Genomic DNA, 19,572 nt, shown 5'->3' on the forward strand with positions numbered 1-19,572 from the left:
CCAAGTTTGCTTAATTTCTCCAATCACAAAATTGTGAAAATCTGGAAGGACTTGTGTTTTTAGGCTTATTATTTTAAGAGTCCTTCTCTTGCTATATAATGGCTAACATGTCGTGTCTTTACAGCCCCCTTCCCAGATGCAGCTGCCTCATTTCAAGGGCTGCTTGGAGCTTGAGAGTCTGAATGAGGAGGTGATAAGCCTGTATAATTTTGAGCAAATCTTTCAGCTTAACACCACTGAAGACAGTCCCTGCCCACGGTGAGTACAGTCGACTAAAAACTAAAAATTGAGAAGAGCTGAACTTTTTAGCCAAGAATGGGTATTGTTTTTTTATTTTGTTTTTGATTTTGGACTTTTAAAATATGATACAGTAGTAACGACAATATTTATATACTCTTACAGTACCAGCTATTTAAAAAGGAATATCCATCCCGTTATCCATCCAATAATGTGGCAGCAGCACAATGCATTATAAATGTAGATACAGGGGAAATAGGGGAAACATGTGAACTCACTGGCTTTGATTATGGCATGGTTGTTGTTGCTAGGCATTTTTATAAACATTCACTGGTAACTTTAACCAAAACTGGACAGCTGAAGATGGGAAAAACCACAGGAGATGTTTTAGTATCGGTGATCCTGCACACACTGTAGATTCCTGTCCTTGGCTCACAGGAGTGGAACCTGATATGGTCTTGTGCAGCCTCAAGGTTTGACATCTTGTGCATTCTAAGACACGTTTCTACTCACCACAGATGGTCAGTTTAGTCACAGTAAACTCCATTCTTTTTACCTCTCTGTATAGTCGAGTTATTTATTTGTTCCAGTACATCCAGCTTCCCAAATATTAAGCATCGATGCATTGATTAAATCATTCATTAACTGAGGGAACTTTAATGTAGCAGTTAGGTAGAGATTAGACAGTAGTATAATATAAATGCTCAGATTACGAGCATGGGGAGAGAGCCAAGGTGTGTTAACAATGACTCCATCAGCTGCCATTATACAGCATGGTTAAAAGAAATCACATTCTCCTTCAATTCTTTTTCTGTTTTTATTTATCAGGGTCTAAATAAAATTGTGTAGTCTTCACCAACTTCTAGAACCTTTTGTTTTCCGATAACTGTATATGAAGAGAACACAAGATGGCATGGCACTGTAGAAGGAAGAAAGAATTATGGTTGTTTTGATAAATCACAGTATAATGTTTTTTATATTCAGCATGACCAGCATTATTCAGGTGTGTCTCTAGTACTATCTAGACAAGATAAGCAAACTAAGCAAAACACTAACCAGCTGATAATATATTATTATTTATTATTAATGTTGCCAAATTTTTCCGGGTTTGACATTTCCAAAACATCTATCAAAGCTTTCAGTCTTAAGATTATCCTTTTTTTAGGTCATGTTCATCAATTTCCTACAATGCACATTTTATGTTTCTTGAGGTCTAAAAACCAACTGTCTTTTATCATTGTTTTTTTCCCCCCCAAATAATCTACAAATACTGTATGAATACAGATAATAATGTTCATTTAACAGTTCATTAATTTCTAATCAGATGATTTGCAATGAAATTTTACTAGTATAAAATAGTTTCTTTTTACATTTTACAGTTGAATGACGAGTTTTAAATACAACTAGGGCTGTGATTAATATCCAAGCTTTGGAAGCTTTTAACATACAAGCTTTGTATAATGCAGTTTCCTGTAGCAGTATATATTGTTATATACAGTAGGAGAATAATTGAGTGTACGTATGTTTGGGTGTTGTATAATAGACCTAAGCCACAAGTAACCCTGCAGTGGATAGACGACGCATCCTACTTTGATGGCACAGGTTATGCTGAAATCACTCCTAAGCCTGCATGCTCAAAAGCTCGCTTTGAACTGGAAGTCAAACTCGTCTCACAGAACGGAATTCTGCTCCTGCTTCGTAACGAGGTCAGACGTTTGCATATTAGCATTGACAATACAATTATGAACCCCATTGTTAAATACTATGCTCTTCCATGACCTTTCTCGACTCCACAGACCAAGTTTGCGTGTGTGGCAGTGCTCGGAGGCCGTGTGAAGCTCTTCTACAACTTCAATGGGACGTTTGTGGAGGAGGAGTACAAAGGCACAGAACCCGAATTGCTGTTTGTCAGTGACACTACCCCCAAATTAGTAAGTCACTTGTATAGTATAGCTGAACAAGTCTTCTGTAATTTCGCATCGACTGCAATCATTCATTTATTCATTCATTCATATATATATATATATATATATATATATATATATATATATATATATACACCAATATATAAACTGCAGCTCTTGTGGGGTGTTCCCGGTCAAAAGGAAGGAACAGTGGTGAACCGGCGACAGGTTCATGTGTAGGCAAGGCTCATTGATGCACATGGGGAGCGAAGGCTGACCCGTGTGGTCCAGTCCAATAGATGAGCTATTGTTGTTCAAATTGCTGAAAAAAAAACTGGTTCTGATAGAATGGTGTCAGAATACACACACAATATTAAGCAAATGGTCATAATGTTATGCCTGGTCGGTGTGTATATAATTTGTGTACAGGTGGAGGTCATTATTCCTGTGAGGGGATCACCACCTGAACCTTATACACTGCTAGTGAGAAGACAAAGAAAACAACTGTACCAGGTCGACTCCTCAGACATCCCCTGTTTCACAGGAAGCTACTCCCTGGGTGGTGTTCCTGATGACCAAATGCCTGAGAGGTGTGCACTGAACCTGACATGTTCTCTACTGTCACCTTCATTATATGATAATGATACTGTATGTGAATCTTCACTCTGCAGTGGGTATAGTGTTTAACCCTGCTTTGGAGAAGGACCATATTGCATGTTTTTTTTACATGGCAGACATGGTTTTTACAGTATATATTAAGGTTATCTGGATGTTTATTTATGTAAGGCATTGTAGTTCTTCAATATTTTGGAAGTAGTGGTCCTTTTCCTAGTTGCAGATTTGACAGACCTAATCTATTGTAGAATGCCATGTAAATGTGTGTTTGTGTGTGTGTGTGTGTGTGTGTGTGCGCACAGGCTGAAGAGTCTGTTCCCGAAGCAGGGTTCTGTTAAGGGCTGTTTCAGGAACATTAAAGCCATGGGCAGTTTCATAGACCTGAAAAGCATGAAGACTTCAGGTGTCAGCTACGGTTGTCCTGATGACTTACTGGTGAGTGGAGAAGATGTGGCTTCAGAATTGTCTTTACAAATACATACACTATATGGTCATAAGTATGTGGCAGCAAAGTTGCAGCTACCTAAACCTTTTCAGCATCAAATATAACTTTGTGCACTAAAAGTAACGTCAATATGAAGACATAGTATACCATGGTATGCCAAACATTAGTGGCCAACTGTGTGGCTGAATGAGCACATCCCCATAGTGAGATGAGTGTTATAGAATAGAATAGAATAGAATAGAATAGAATAGAATAGAATAGAATAGAATAGAATAGACTTTATTGTCATTGCACAAAGAAGTACAACGAAACTATGGTTACTCTTCTCAAAACCAGTGCACTGAATAAAATACCATGAAAATTTCAATTCAATTCAATTCAATTTCATTTTTATTTGTATTTTAATTTGTAACAAAAGCATGAACTAATTTTTCTCCATCATGAAGCGACAACATATTTCTTATCTTAGCAATATTCCTAAGATGGAAGAAGGCTACCCGAGTGATATTATCTACATGAGCTTAGAATGAAAGTCCAGAATCAATAATCACACCAAGATCTTTTACTGCTGGACAAGATGAAACCAAAAGACCATCCACCGTTACTCTGTAATCAGAAAGCTCACTTCTAACTGCATGTGGTCCTAGTACAAGCACCTCTGTCTTGTCCGAATTAAGCAGGAGGAAGTTAGTGGCCATCCAATGTCTAATGTCCTTTACACATTCTTCTATCTTAATAAGCTGGTGTCTCTCATCTGATTTAGCTGAAACATATAGCTGTGTGTCATCTGCATAACAGTGGAAGCTAATACCATGTTTACGAAAAACAGAACAGGTGGAGAAGTCACCATCTAGATCTACAAACTGATGTCGGTCAGTCAAATAAGACCTGAGCCAGGAGTGGGCTGTTTCTTTAACACCAACAGCATGTTCTAGTCTATCAAGTAGAACAGTGTGGTCAATGGTGTCAAAAGCTGCACTAAGATCGAGTAACACTAGTACAGAGACACAACCCTGATCAGAAGCCAACAACAGGTCATTTAGCACTTTAACCAGTGCTGTCTCTGTGCTATGATGAGGTCTAAATCCTGAATGATACTTCTCATAAATGTTATTTCTATACAGGTATGAACATAACTGCTGTGCTACAGCCTTTTCTAGGATCTTGGAGATAAAGGGCAGGTTTGATATTGGTCTATATTGGTCTATAATGGTCTTTTTTAATCAAGGATTTGATAACTGCTAGCTTAAAAGATTTAGGCACATAGCCAGTGCTTAGAGAAGAATTAATTATTTTTAGAAGTGGTTCAGTAGCTACTGGTAATATCTGTTTAAGGAAAGATGTGGGTAAAGGATCTAGGATGCAGGTAGAAGATTTTGAAGAAGAAATTAGTGAAATTAGATCAGGCTCTTGAAGTGGAGTGAAGCACTCTAAGCTCTGATCAGAAATAGCTATATTATCTAAAGGATTATCTATCAAATAATATGGTTTTAAATTAATAGTCTGAATTTTTTGCCTGATATTGTCAATTTTTTCATTGAAAAAATTCATGAAGTCATTGCTGCTAAATGTAGATGGTGTGCGCTTTTCTACAGTGGTTATACTCCTAGTTATTTTTGCTACAGTGCTAAATAAAAATTTTGGATTGTTTTTGTTATCTTCGATTAGGGCAGAGAGATACGCTGATCTAGCAGCACTAAGAGAATTTTTGTATCTCAGAAGGCTTTCCTTCCACACAATCTGGAATACTGCTAATTTAGTTTGACGCCATTTACGCTCTAGTTTCCTAGCCGATTGTTTTAAAGCTCATGTGTGGTCGTTGTACCAGGGTGCTAGTTTCTTGTCTTTAATTTTTTTCCTTTTAAGTGGAGCTACAGTGTCTAGGGTGTTCTGAAATAATGACTCCAAGTAATCAGTCGCCTGGTCAAGTTCTGTAGGGTCAGAAGGTCAACCAATCATGTGTGATAATTCTGGTAGATCGGTAAATCTCTCTGCAGTAGCAGACGTAAATATACACTTCATACGGTAACGTGGCAAGTTGCGCATCTCGTGACTAAGACGCATTCTAAATGAAACTAGATAATGATCTGAGATGGCTTCCGACTGTGGAAGAGTGACTGTGTTTTCTATATTTAATCCGAATGTAAAAATGAGATCCAGAGTGTGACCTCCATTATTACATTTTGATTAACACCTAATGAATCTAAGATGGATACAACTGCTGTTCTCAGAGGGTCTTCTGGCTTATCAAAATGAATGTTGAAGTCTCCTACTATTAATGCATGGATAAGAAATAAATAAATAGTTAAACTAATAAACAAATTAAAAAGAGCATAAAAAATCACTTGAACTGTACAGGTGAAAGGTACTGTTCCTGTTTAAAGTGCACAGTGAAATTGCACATTTTATGAGGTAGAGTGTGTAAAATGTGTGTGTGTGTGTGTGAAAGAGAGTTCAGTGATTATTTGCAGTCCGAATGGCCCAGGGAAAGAAGCTGTTTGTTAGTCTGGTGGTGTGAGACTTTATTGACTTGAAACGCTGTCCAGACGGTAACAGGTCAAACAGGTGATGAGCAGGATGTGAGGAGTCCCCTGCGATGGCCTTGATTTTTCTGAGGCAGCAACACCTGGATATGTCATCTAGGGAGGGCAGAGGGCAGCCGATGATTTTTGAGCTGTGTTTGTCACCCTCTGCACAGTTTTCCTGTCCTCAGCTGTGGAGCCTGCATACCACACACCCAGACAGGTCAGTGTGCTCTCCACAGAGGCGTGATAGAAAGCCATCAGCAGCTTTTTGTCCAAGTTGTCCTTCCTGAGGACCAGCAGGAAATGCACCCGCTGCTGAGCTTTCTTCACCAAGGCCTTGATGTTGGGAGTCCAGGAGAGGTCAGCTGAGATGTGAGTGCCCAGGAATCTGATGGTGGAGACAGTTTCCACACGTTCTCCATTGATGAGGAGGGGGGCGTGGTCCTGTCTGTTTTTCCTGAAGTCCATAATTAGTTCTTTAGTTTTATGTACATTCAGTGTCAGATTATTCCGTGAGCACCAGGTGGACAGGTTTTCTACTTCAGCCCTGTATGCCGTCTCATCCCTTCTGAAGATGAGCCCAAGCACGGTGGTATCATCTGCAAACTTAATGATAGTGTTGTTTGGGTGGGATGGAGTACAGTCATAGGTGTACAGGGCATATAGTAGAGGGCTCAGCACAAAGCCCTGAGGGGATCCAGTGCTGAGTGTGAGCGTGGTGGAGAGGTGGGGCCGAGTCTGACAGACTGTGGTCTGTTTTGGAAAATCCGGATGTGTTTGTTCACTGTGACATTTCCTACACATGTCTTTATGTAGCAAAGTACAGTCTCTGTATTTTCTCCAAGTCCTGTTGTTCGAATATGCTCCAATCCGCACAGGCAAAACAGTCTTGGAGCTGAGGGAGAGCATTGTCAGGCCAGCTTCTGATGGTTTGATTCTTTGGTTTTGATCTCTTCCTGAGGGGTGTGTAGGCTGGGATGAGAAACAGGGAGAGATGGTCAGATTTTCCTAGGTTAGGAAGGGGTTTAGCTCTGTAGGCATGCTTAATGTTAGAGTAGACATGGTCAAGTGTGTTTTCCCCCCTGGTTGGACACTTGACATGTTGATAGAATTTGGGGAGCACAGTCTTTAAGCATGCTTGGATAAAATCCCCGGCAATGATGTGTACACCGGCAGGATGCGCCATCTGTTGTTTGTTTATTATGTGTCGGAGATGTCCAAGCGCCGTGCTAGCGTTAGCATCAGGCGGCATGTAGACAACAGTAACAATGACAACCCGGTCTGCACTGGACAGACATGGCCTCTAAGTCCGGTGAACAGTGGCTGTCTATTATTTTGCTGTGCAAACACCAGTTCTCAAACACATAAACACAGAGCCCCACCCCCCCACCCCCCCCGCTCTTACCGGAGGCTTTGTTGTGGTCCTTGTGATGTATACTCCGGCCTGCTAGCTCCACCGTAGCGTTGGGGATTTGCGGGTGCAGCCAGGATTCCGTCACAATCAGCAGACAGCACTCACGGACGAGGTGGTTGTAGGCGATCTGTGACTGTAACTCATCCATTTTGTTTGCAAGGGATCTGGGGTTTGTGAGGAAGATAGATGGTAGCGAAGGTTTGTGCGGTTGCTTCCCAGCTGAGCTAGCAAGCCTGCTCTACATCCCCACTTTTGCTTTCTCTCTCTGCTCCGCCTCCGTCACCTGGTTGACCCGAAAACAATCCACGGTGCTCCGGGTGGTCTCGCTATTTCCTGTGGGATATTGTGAGTCCTTATATAAGCCCAGGTAATTTCCATTTCTGACTGTAATCCTATACCTATCATGTCTTGTTTGCTGTAGGCAAACAAGTTATTGTAACAAGTTATTATAAGTTGTTTGCTGTTATAGCGGAAAACATTCATCCTCAGCCTTTGCCTTTATAACTGCCTTCAACTTCTTTCATATAATCTGAATGACTCGGACAATTTTTGATCCTCGCCAGCACATTTGTTCTCTAAAATGTTCTGCATTATTTCGCCAATCATATTCTTATTTGTCTTGGCCAATCTGTAACACTCACAGATTTTATACACTGCCTACATCATATCAGTTTCAGAGACCAAGAAGGTCATGTCAGAATATCTTCTCAAACAGTTCATCATGTTGATTTTGCTTATTCAGGCACTAATCAAGGAACAAGTGTCACATTTGTAAGAAAATTGACACATATTAGGGCAGGGAGTTCCAATCTTATTCATAAAGGGCCGGTGTGGGTGCAGGTTTTCATTCCAATCAAGCAGGAGCCACACCTGATTCCACCTGTTTAATCAACTGATCTTGGCTTTCATTAGACTCAGGTGTGGCTTATGTTTGGTTAGAATAAACACCTGCACCTACACCGGCCCTTTCCGGATAAGATTGGACACCCATGTATTAGGGCATGCAGATAGAACTGTCCTTGGTGCTGAAAAGGTAAATAGTTAGTCAATCTCCGGTCTGTTAACTGCACAGGTGGCTCGGGAAGCCCATTTTAAAGGGCAGAATTATCTGGACCTCAAGCTGGACAACCTGCCAGACCTCACAAACAACTTTTATGCTGGTGTTGGCTTCAGAACAGAGCAGAAGAACGGACTGTTACTCCACCACCAGGCTCAGGTACTCATTTTTACAGATCAAGTTTTCAGGCCAAATGTTACAACACTATTTAAGAGATTTGTATCTAAAGTTTTTGCCATGTGTATGTGTGTTTTCCACACAGAGTGGGGTGTGTCAGGTACAACTGGACAATGGCCATGTGGTGGTGAGGGCTGGCAATAAAGAGGTTCGAACTCAGAAGACTTACAACGATGAGATGAGTCACTATGTGGCTTTCTATAGCAACATAAATGGGTACAGCACCACACTCACTGTTCTCACCCTAACACTAACCCCACGTCATGGACATGTGTGTAATACAGTATTATTTTTCTGCCTCTGTGTAGACTTCGTGTGTATATGGATGACATGCTGGAACTCAGCCCTAACACCAACGTCGAAACTCCCAGCACACTTCAAATCGGGGAAGTCTATCTTGGTGGCACACCTGTGTCCAATAATATCGTCAACCTCACTGGCTGTCTCAGAAATATTTTTATAAAAAGGTAGGAGTTTTGGGTGCTGGACAACAGGAGATAAATAATGTGTGATCTATTTATTTATTAATTAATGGTTTATATTCTTGCTTAAGGACAACAGCATCTCAAATGGTGGTGGACTTGCTACTAGCCAGTGAGAATGTTGATGTTGCACTGGAGTGTCCTGCTGCTAAGAAATTACGGCTGATGCTGGCCTCACCTTCACGCCTTAAAACCACCAGGGTACAGTAATTAATAAACTTGTTAATAAACTGATAAACTTAATTTCCATTAAGGTCCTTCTTGTAATACCTATTGCAATACCTGGTTTATTTATGAATTTGTGTGTGTATGTGTGTGTACAAAAAAAAAGGCTCAGGGAGCACCAAAAAGCCGCAGTGCCCGAGGTTCCTGCCAGGGGGAGTTGTCTGTCCGAGAGCAAAATGCCAACCACTTCAGTGGATCTGCCCACAGCTACATGCGCTTTGATTCAGTTCCTCCAGCCTTCCTCAAGACGTGTGTTCCTCTGCTGTATTTCAACTGACATTAGATTTGTTTTGACTTGATTGATTTCAAACCAAATGCTGTTATTTTGGTTCTCTAGGCCTAACGTGGCAATGGCCGTCCGTGTGAACTCATCCAGTGGCCTCATCTTCTATGCAGCAGCTGAGAGAGGAAGGGCGGCATTAACGCTCTCTGTGTCCGAGGGCCACCTGATATTGCTGCTTAAAGGAGCCAAGAGGAAATCCAGCATTGTGACCAGTGCCAAGTATAATGACAACCAGTGGCACACGGTGAGGTTATAAGACAAAACATTGGTGTCACCTTGAGAACACCATCCCTACAGTGAAGCATGGTGGTGGGAGCATCATTTTGAGAGTCACTATCTTGGTTGCTTGTCTGAGTAATGTCTTCTTTACTTGGTCACTGACTTGCTGGATATGTTTTAAGAGAATCTTTAAAAATGGCTAAAGACATCACAGACCTCATGTGAAAGGGGAGATTGGGGAAAGAATAGGACCTTACATTATCATTCTAGTAGGAGAGTAAGAGTGAAGAAGGTCAATAATGTACTGTGGACTAAGACCAGAAAGAGCTTTGTATACATAAATATGAATTTAAAAATCTATTCTGAACTTAGCATGCAACTTACTTACATGACTTCTGATAGCAAATGATTTAATCAGGACTAAATTAGGGGTTTCACAGCAATGTGCAATCATAGCTTTTATGTTTTGTTTTTTTTATTTTATTTGTAAATAATTTTGCAAGCTACTGTATATACATCCACTGTCAGTACAGTATAGGCTGTTTTGTGTAGCTTCATGGCAAATAATTAAGTGTATATAGCTTCCCAATGGTAGCACTACAAAATGTAGACAAGTTGAATACTAATACAAGGCACTGTATATTGTTTCCATACAGTACATTTAATGGAAAATGGCTTTTGTGCTATTTCTATATCTTTGTTTAGGTGTTTCTGAGGATTGAGAAAGAAAAGGCCAGTCTGATAGTAAATGGCATTAATGTGCAGAGCAAGAAGGTGTCTTTCTCTGGAGAGAAAAATGCACTGAGTGGTCCAATTTACATCGGTGGCCTGCCTTCTGACCACAAAGCAGTGGAGGTAATACCGAAAAGTCCCAAGGACACTTCTGCTAATTCCAACACAAGGTTTTATCTGTTTCTCCTAATTTATGTCTTTCTTCCTCTCTTTAGGTGGGATTTGTAGGCTGTATTAGAGATCTGAAGGTGAGCGAGGTGCTGCTAAGCCCCGCCTACAGTGTGGGGGTGGTGCCATGTTACCAAGAGCCCCTTCAACCAGGTGTCTATTTCTCCAGCCAAGGAGGACATATTGCCATTGGTAAGCAGATCCCAATCCTGAACACAGCAGATAAAATCAGTTGGTACAGTGTTCAAGTAGAACTGAAGTTCACTATCCCAGAAAATTGCATAATATCAGCATTAACAGGGTTATCCGTGCAAACAGTTTACCAGGAATACATTCATATTTAATAAAATTGCTTCTTTGTGGTAGATGAGTCACTAGCTCTGGGTCGCGATCTGGAGCTGGAACTGGAAGTTCGGCCTGTAGCAGATTCCGGCCTTCTGCTCCATGCTGGAGTCAGGAAGCATCAGCAGCTCAGCGTCTACCTCAACCAGGGAGAGGTGAGCACACCAGACCTGCAGGGGATCTGTACTTATGGTTAATTTCCCCTGCTTATACAGTCTGCTAGCAGTTGTTAGCATGTTGAACTGAATGATAACCTGGTGTCCTCTGTGCAGGTGTTTGTGTTAGTGAACAGTGAGAGTGGAGAGTTTACGGTTTCCCTCAAACCAGAGGATTCACTGTGTGATGGAAACTGGCACAGTATATTTAGTAAGCAATACACACCCCAACATTTCCATCTATATATTACAGTTTTGCCCATTTCTAAACCTAACACTAAACATCAGCAACTAAACAGCTTGAAATAGTTTATATACACACACACATATATATCTATAAATTAAAAGATTCCATAGATGCCCAGAAAATAAACTGAAAATAACAGATGAGTTTATGTTGTAGCAGTTCTTCATGCTATCTTTCTATTTTGTAGTTGAGAAGAAGAGAAACGTGATCCAGATACGTGTGGATTCCACGAGTGAACATGGTGTCCGCCCCAAACATAGCAGAGCTAATGGAGCCAATGTACCAGTCTATCTGGGCAATGTGCCAGGTATGCCACCTATTCATATTTTACTCCGGATTCGGAGTAGTGTTGAAATTTAGTGGCGAAACCTCCGTAAAGTCTTGGTTCCATCATATTCTTTCCAGTTATTTATCATACATTTAATAGTAAAGATTATTTTAAACAAACCTACTTTGATTGTCTCAGACAAAATTAATACAATTGACAATTCTAATATTCAGTTTTTATTTAACTAATTACATGACCTCTAATGGGACATGAAAACTTTTACATTTGAAATCATTTTATGCAAATTATAATAATTTCCACCTTTAGTCCATTTCAGTATCAGATTGTAACACTTCAAAAATGTGGAAAAAGGTGTATACACAATACACTGTCCTTTTTCAAGGTCACTTACCAGTTAGAAGCATTTTTAGGTATACTGTAGCCCAAAACCACCAATCACTGAACATGGACCACCGTAAGACCACCATGGAACATTATTAGGGTGCACTGTCTTCCTCTAAGAGAAAGGATCTCTGATATGACCACTGATACTCTTTTCCTTCCTTGAATTTTTATAGATGCAGTGGAAGCTCCCGCTCTTCCTTCATCTCTTCCTGCGTACCACGGCTGTATAAGGAAAGCTGTGGTGAACGGCCGAGCTGCCATGCTCTCCAAACCTCAGACCATTTCAGGAGCTGTGGCCACTCAGGGATGCCCTGCCATGTAGCCCACAATCCCCACCTTCAAATCCAAAATACCTAAATGATCAAATCAGCAGGTGGTGGGTTTTACCTATGTGATAGCTAACTTCAAGATATTTATATTCTTTTGTTAAACAAACATCTGTATGTCCAAGAGGTCTGCACCAGATGTGATGCCTCTGTGAGTGCTTCTAATAAAAGTACCAGTACTGTATGATTTATATACAATTATGACATTACCAAAGAGATTACTAATGCAGCAGAACAGTTGTTGGGTAATGTCTTGCTGAGATTTCTATCACCAGAATTCCTGATTAAGGGGCCAATCATATCTAAAGCTATATTATTCTTTTATGCTTTTACTGAAACTGGACTCATTGTGTTGCCATTTAAGAGCTGATCAGAGACCCCACATCTCACACTGCAGATGTGCACCTGCTACAGCACTCACTGTGTCATACGGTCACTGGAGTTTAAAAATGTAACTATGAACACTATTTTGTGACACGTTTAATCACCCCCTCAAAAATAAATAAATAAATAATTGTGGGAAACGCATCGGTTACAGAACTGACACATCTTACATACACAGCTCTTTAATTGTTCCAGACGTATGAAACCTCCAGGCATACTTCTTCGATCTGGACAGTTTATTAACAGACGCTATCTGGATCGATAAACTGACTTTTATACATTTATATTCACTGACTTTTATTAACTAATCCAGACTCATGTCCTCATCATCGTCCTTTTTATCTTTGGCATCACCGGACTCGTCCATCTTTCCACTGCTGTTCTCCATGGCCTTGGCAAAAGCCTCCACATCTACGAACACAGCAATATAGACAACAAAAGCAAACTCACAAATGTATTCATAAAATTGGAGTTTCGTTAACAAAATAAAGACAAGTATGTGTTGTGTGTGTCGTACCCCCTTTGATGGCTGCTTCTACTGCTTCTGAGGGCAGTCCAAACTGGTTCATGAGAAGACCGAGCTGGCCAGACGCTAGTGCACTGCTGAACATGCTCATCGCCTGCACATACAGGCTTTATTTAAGAGACTAGATTACAGTGTTTAAAGTCCACAGTGGAAAAGTTTTTATAAAAAAAACCCAGTAGTACCCTGCCATCCCCAAAAACCTTCGTAACTCATGACGCGTTATCATGGTTGGAAAGTTCTTAATGGCAGTTACTTTAACATCCACAGGACATACCTGTCCCTGCCTAACTTGTTTCCCTAGGTACGTGATGGTGGCATGGGCGAACTTACACTTGGCCAAGTTGAGTGTCAAGGATGCTTGTTCTAGATGTTTAAAAATCATCTTCAATACGTCTAAATGAGAAGGCCAATCTATAGTATAGACAACAAGATCATCCAAATAAGCGGAACATCGGCCAAGACTATATTCACAAGCCACTGAAAGGTTGCTGGAGTATTTCGAAGCTCAAAGGGCAGAACAATGTATCGCAGGAAAGTATCAAGTGTGACGAAAGCCGAAATTTCAGAGGTATGAGCCGTCAACGGTACCTGCCAATAACCCTTTAGTAAATCTAACTTTGACACAAAACATGGCGCCTCCACATTGTCAACACTATCATCTATCCGTGGTAGTGGGTAAGAATCGGGAATGGTGATGGCATTTACACGCCTATAATCAGTACACAGCCGATGGAACCCATCTGGCTAAGGGACTAGTAAGCAGGCTGAGCTCCATGGACTACAGCTGGCTTTAGCTAACCCATGTTCCAGCAAATAACTAGCTTCCTCCTTCATAATTTTCCATTTAGTGCAGTTTACCCTGTATGCATGCTGTTTTATTGGAATGCTAGAGTAACTTTAATATCATGTTGTAGCACAGTGGTCTGAGATGGAACATCTTGAAAGATTCTAGGGAACTTACAAATTAAATGTTCCAGATCGGCCTTCTGTGACCCAAGCAAATGACCTATAAGGGGAGACAGGTCAGCTAACAGACTAGAATTAGAAAGCCTACAAGGGGCTGGAGGTTCACGTGGTACCAACCCATTATCCACATCCCCAGTTAGCTCATCACCTTTTCCTGGCACAGAGATTAACCCAACAGGAACTGCCTGTGCCATACGTACATCTTTGATTTCACTCTTAGAGTTAACTTCCCATGCAAAATACTTCAACATGTCTTGACAGACTCGAATTTTGTGCCTCCGATCAGGAGTACAAACATAAGTGTCACTCAGTTTTTCTTTAATTACATACAGGCAGGAGAACTTTGCAGACAACAACAAACCAGGGATTGGAAGTAGAACCAGTACCTGGTCACCCACTTGAAATTTTCGGGGGACTGCTTTTTGGTCATACCACTGTTTCATTTTAGCTTGGAACTTATTCAGAGCTTCATGAGCTAAGGTACAGGCCTTGTGCAGCTGCTCACGAAATTCACTTACATAATCCAATATACTATTCAGTATACTATATACCACGATCCTCTAGAAACCACTCTTTAAGAGCCTTCAGGGGACCCCGAAATCAATGACCAAAGACCAGATCAGCAGGACTAAACCCCAGAGAAACCTGTACTGCCTCCCGTACTGAAAACACCAACAACGGCACACCCTCATCCCGATCCTTCTCGGTTTCTGGACAATATTTTCTTAGCATAGACTTTAGCGACTGATGGAAGCATTCTAATGCACCTTGAGACTCCGGGTGGTAGGGACTAGATACTTGGTGAGTTATATTTAGTGTCTTCATAACTTGTGCAAACAACTTAGACATGAAATTTGTTCCTTGGTTCCCAGACTTGGTTCTGGGTAGGGGACCAACACAATCAACCAGAACTCACTCAAAAGGTTCCCCAAAAACAAGAATGGGATAAAGAGGAGCATAGGGAATAACTTGGTTTGGTTTCCTTGTACATTGACAAACTGGGCATGACCGGCAAAACTCCACCACATCTGTTTTTAGTGCAGGCCAAAAAAATGTTTAAGAATGCGCAAGTAGGTTTTTCACAACGCCCAAGTGTCTGGACCAAGGGTGATCATGGGCTACCTGAAGCACATGTCTACATGCAGAGGGTACCACAACCTGAGAGACACTGTCAAGGGCTGAGGCACTACCAGACAACCATTTGTGCATCAGCACATTTTGCTCAAAGAAATGCTATTTGCCTTGTCTCAAGTTCCTCCCATTCGCATACTGCAGAAAAACATTTCCTCAGGGTAGCGTCAGTTTCTTTAGCTGCAACAAGCTGTTTGCGACTAATGGGTAACTCACACACTAACATCGCCAAAACTGCCTTGACCAGAGGTTACAGACTTTAAATCACCAACAGGTGGAAGAGACACCATCACAGAAACATTAGCCTCTTTAGCAAGAAATGAGTCAGACAAGTCCACAACATCATCCCATAAATGGGCACTAGCACAGGTTACAACACAGGCAGGAAACTCAGTGGGATGGTCACACAGTGGATCATCCAGTGAGGGACACTCAGGGTGACTCTCAGCAACTTCCAAAACCAGGAGAACTTTACCACCAGCTATATTATTCCCCAAAATGAATGAAACACCTTCTACGGGCAAGGATTGACATACTGCAACCCGGAAATTTCCTGTCACTAAACCTGAACTCAAATAAACATGATGCAGTGGGACTTTCATAAACTGCACAGTAATCCCCTTTCAAAATACATGACTGTTCTGAGAAAGGTAAAACATGAGCTAACACAAATAATTGAATGGCGCCAGTATCGCGAAGATTTTTAATAGGTATGGGAGCTTGTTCCTTATGGACCAGGGAACAGGTACCATCAATTAAAAATGGCCGATAACTAGAATCCAGAGATTCATCAACACTGGTTTCCACAGGCATAGATCAGTCACAACAGTTTTAGCTAAAGCCATGCACTGAGAATTACTACGGTCTTGGTTGTATTTTCCCTGCTTTCTTTTTTTAAATTCTCACAATTTGCAATCAAATGACCAGGCTTTTGACAATAGAAACATCCCGCAGCACGGGGAGGAGTATTTGAACGACTAGGTTATACCACCCTAGGCTGTAGCTCAACTCCTACTTGAGGTTCTACACTAGGACTAGGTGATTTAAACACATTTTCATGAGTAAGCACAAACTCGTCTGCTAACACAGCAGCTTCAGACACTGAAGGAACCTTCCTCTCAATTAAATAAACCACCACACAATCCGGCAAACAATTTTTAAATTCCTCCAACAAAAAATAGCTCTCTTACAGCATCAAAATTATTTGCTTAACTAGAGGACAGCCACTTATCCAACAAGGTCTCCTTCTCTCTAGCAAATTCCACAAAAGTGTGAGAGGGAGTTTTCTTAAGATTTCTAAACCATTGTCTATACGCTTCAGGGACTAATTCGTAAGCACGGAGTATGGCAGTTTTTACTGACTCGTATTGCAGGCTATCCTGTAGGGACAATGAGGAACATACTTCCTGAGCTTTACCAACTAGTTTTCACTGTAGGAGGAAAGACCAGACATCTCTAGGCCAGTTTAAGGCAATGGCAATATGCTCAAATACACTGAAGTAGGTATCTACTTCAATCTCTCAAATGGAGGAAGCAACACAATGTTCTTACTTACAAGTACTTACTTACTTATCAAAAACTGGTGTGGTCAGGACAGAACAAGCATCATGAGCTGAACGAGGTCTAGGGACCAGCCTTGCAGGGAGTACCGGTGGAGAGGTTAGTGGCAGGGGAGTTGAGGGGGTCGACGGAGAAGCAGTGGTCCTTGAAGTGATCTTCATTGCTTCCAAGTCCACTTGCCGTTGGCGAACCTCCTGTTCCATCCGACGCATGGCTATCCTAAACTCCATCTCGGCTTTTCATGCTTCAGCCTTCTCCTGAGCCTCCAACTGCAGATGTGCAACACGCACCTTGACACAGGATTTATCCCTAGATCCAGGAGATAAGGAGGGAGAAAAGGGGTCAAAGCGGGGCAATGTAGCTGTAGCTTCAACCACCAGCTCAGCCAACTCTGCCTCTGAAATCTCAAAAACATCCACACTCTCCGAATCACAGGAGGATCCACAGAAGGTGAAAGTTCTAAAAGCCCTAAGTCCAACAACTTGGTAAGGACTTTATTCCTAATCTCCTTCTTAGCCAGACTTCGAGAGGCGGATATACCATAATGAGCAGCCACTTCCAATAAATCATCTTTCCTACACTTCTCAAATACCTCCAAACTACACTACTCACAAAAAGTTAAGCATATTTGGCTTTTGGTTGAAATTTATGGGAAAAGTAAAAAGTTCACACTACAGGGATATTATACACTATATTGCCAAAAGTATTCGCTCACCCATCCAAATAATCAGAATCAGGTGTTCCAATCACTTCCATGGCCACAGGTGTATAAAATCAAGCACCTAGGCATGCAGACTGTTTTTACAAACATTTGTGAAAGAATGGGTCGCTCTCAGGAGCTCAGTGAATTCCAGCGTTGAACTGTGATAGGATGCCACCTGTGCTACAAATCCAGTCGTGAAATTTCCTCGCTCCTAAATATTCCACAGTCAACTGTCAGCTGTATTATAAGAACGTGGAAGTGTTTGGGAATGACAGCAACTCAGCCACGAAGTGGTAGGCCACGTAAACTGACGGAGCGGGGTCAGCGGATGCTGAGTGCGAAGAGGTCGCCAACTTTCTGCAGAGTCAATTGCTACAGACCTCCAAACGTCATGTGGCCTTCAGATTAGCTCAAGAACAGTGCGCAGAGAGCTTCATGGAATGGGTTTCCATGGCCGAGCAGCTGCATCCAAGCCATACATCACCAAGTACAATGCAAAGCGTCGGATGCAGTGGTGTAAAGCACGCCGCCACTGGACTCTAGAGCAGTGGAGACGCGTTCTCTGGAGTGACAAATCACGCTTCTCCATCTGGCAATCTGATGGACGAGTCTGGGTTTGGCAGTTGCCAGGAGAACGGTACTTGTCTGACTGCATTGTGCCAAGTATAAAGTTTGGTGGAGGGGGGATTATGGTGTGGGGTTGTTTTTCAGGAGCTGAGCTTGGCCCCTTAGTTCCAGTGAAAGGAACTCTGAATGCTTCAGCATACCAAGACATTTTGGACAATTCCATGCTCCCAACTTTGTGGGAACAATTTGGAGCTGGCCCCTTCCACTTCCAACATGACTGTGCACCAGTGCACAAAGCAAGGTCCATAAAGACATGGATGACAGAGTCTGGTGTGGATGAACTTGACTGGCCTGCACAGAGTCCTGACCTCAACCCAATAGAACACCTTTGGGATGAATTAGAGCGGAGACTGAGAGCCAGGCCTTCTCGTCCAACATCAGTGTGTGACCTCACAAATGCGCTTCTGGAAGAATGGTCAAAAATTCCCATAAACACACTCCTAAACCTTGTGGACAGCCTTCTCAGAAGAGTTGAAGCTGTTATAGCTGCAAAGGGTGGACCGACGTCATATTGAACCCTATGGATTAGGAATGGGATGTCACTTAAATTCATATGCGAGTCAAGGCAGGTGAGCGAATACTTTTGGCAATATAGTGTATCATGAAAGTAGGGCATTTAAGTAGAAGCATGCAGTGGTGATTTCCTCATCTCAAACAATTTATTGAAACAAAAGCCAACAACAGTGGTGGGTATACCACAACAAAAAATGTCAATGTCTCAATAATTTGTCATGTGCCCTTGACCATCAATTACAGCTTGACAACGATGTCTCATGCTGTTCACGAGTTGACTTAATGTCTGCTGAGGCACGGCATTCCACTCTTCTTGAAGGGCGGCCCTCAGATGAACACATTTACTCCAGAACCTTACCACAGCGATAAGGTAAATAGAGACACCATAACAAAGATAACAACCATTATCATCAAATGAGAACAAAAAGAAGCCCCCCAGGAAACAATGATCAAAAAAAGGAGAAGAGGCTAAGGCTTCTTTGGAGAGTTGCTTATATACATCAGACTCCACCTCCTCTGGTCCAGTTCTTGCTCCTGATATGTCCAAGTTGAGCCACCCCAGGCAATTGTGATTGGTAGGACCTCCACCTATAGCAGGACAGGAGTAGGAACCAGAAACAGCAGAGGAACAGAGAGAAGAACAAAGGGGGGAGAACCAAACCAGTAGCAACTCTGGCACATAACAGTCACTAATCATTCAGAAACTATCTGAGAATAACTGAAGGTCTTGATTAGAAATGCAAACTTCTGTGATGATAAAGGTTTCATTATAGTACACAAGTTCTGTCCTGTCTCACCTCCCTGTCCCTCTGCACTCATGGCAGGCATGTTCATTGTGGCCAGGATGCTCTGCAGGTCACTCAGCTGTATGGCCTGTGTTGGACTGCCCACTCCTGCTGCTAGGGAAGAGCTTTGGGAGGCTGGTGTCATGGGGGT

The 19,572-nt window shown here is 41.9% G+C and overlaps 1 protein-coding gene across 1 annotated transcript in view; it reads left to right on the top strand.

The window, feature by feature from the left end:
- lama5 (laminin, alpha 5) overlaps positions 1-12,410 on the top strand; it is a 77,494-nt gene extending 65,084 nt beyond the window's left edge. Inside the window, exons 64-80 of the mRNA XM_058410854.1 lie at positions 125-258; positions 1,781-1,943; positions 2,034-2,168; positions 2,571-2,731; positions 3,059-3,191; positions 8,213-8,356; positions 8,460-8,590; positions 8,683-8,841; positions 8,928-9,057; positions 9,188-9,330; positions 9,419-9,608; positions 10,289-10,438; positions 10,531-10,675; positions 10,850-10,980; positions 11,098-11,191; positions 11,415-11,534; positions 12,074-12,410. Of these exons, the coding sequence (XP_058266837.1) occupies positions 125-258; positions 1,781-1,943; positions 2,034-2,168; positions 2,571-2,731; positions 3,059-3,191; positions 8,213-8,356; positions 8,460-8,590; positions 8,683-8,841; positions 8,928-9,057; positions 9,188-9,330; positions 9,419-9,608; positions 10,289-10,438; positions 10,531-10,675; positions 10,850-10,980; positions 11,098-11,191; positions 11,415-11,534; positions 12,074-12,222 (2,412 nt within the window). The 3' untranslated portion in view covers positions 12,223-12,410. The remainder of the gene's footprint in view (positions 1-124; positions 259-1,780; positions 1,944-2,033; positions 2,169-2,570; positions 2,732-3,058; positions 3,192-8,212; positions 8,357-8,459; positions 8,591-8,682; positions 8,842-8,927; positions 9,058-9,187; positions 9,331-9,418; positions 9,609-10,288; positions 10,439-10,530; positions 10,676-10,849; positions 10,981-11,097; positions 11,192-11,414; positions 11,535-12,073) is intronic.
- The last annotated feature ends 7,162 nt before the right edge of the window (positions 12,411-19,572 follow it).

This window comes from Hemibagrus wyckioides, linkage group LG15 (assembly GCF_019097595.1).
Source record: "Hemibagrus wyckioides isolate EC202008001 linkage group LG15, SWU_Hwy_1.0, whole genome shotgun sequence".
Lineage (NCBI taxonomy): Eukaryota > Metazoa > Chordata > Actinopteri > Siluriformes > Bagridae > Hemibagrus > Hemibagrus wyckioides.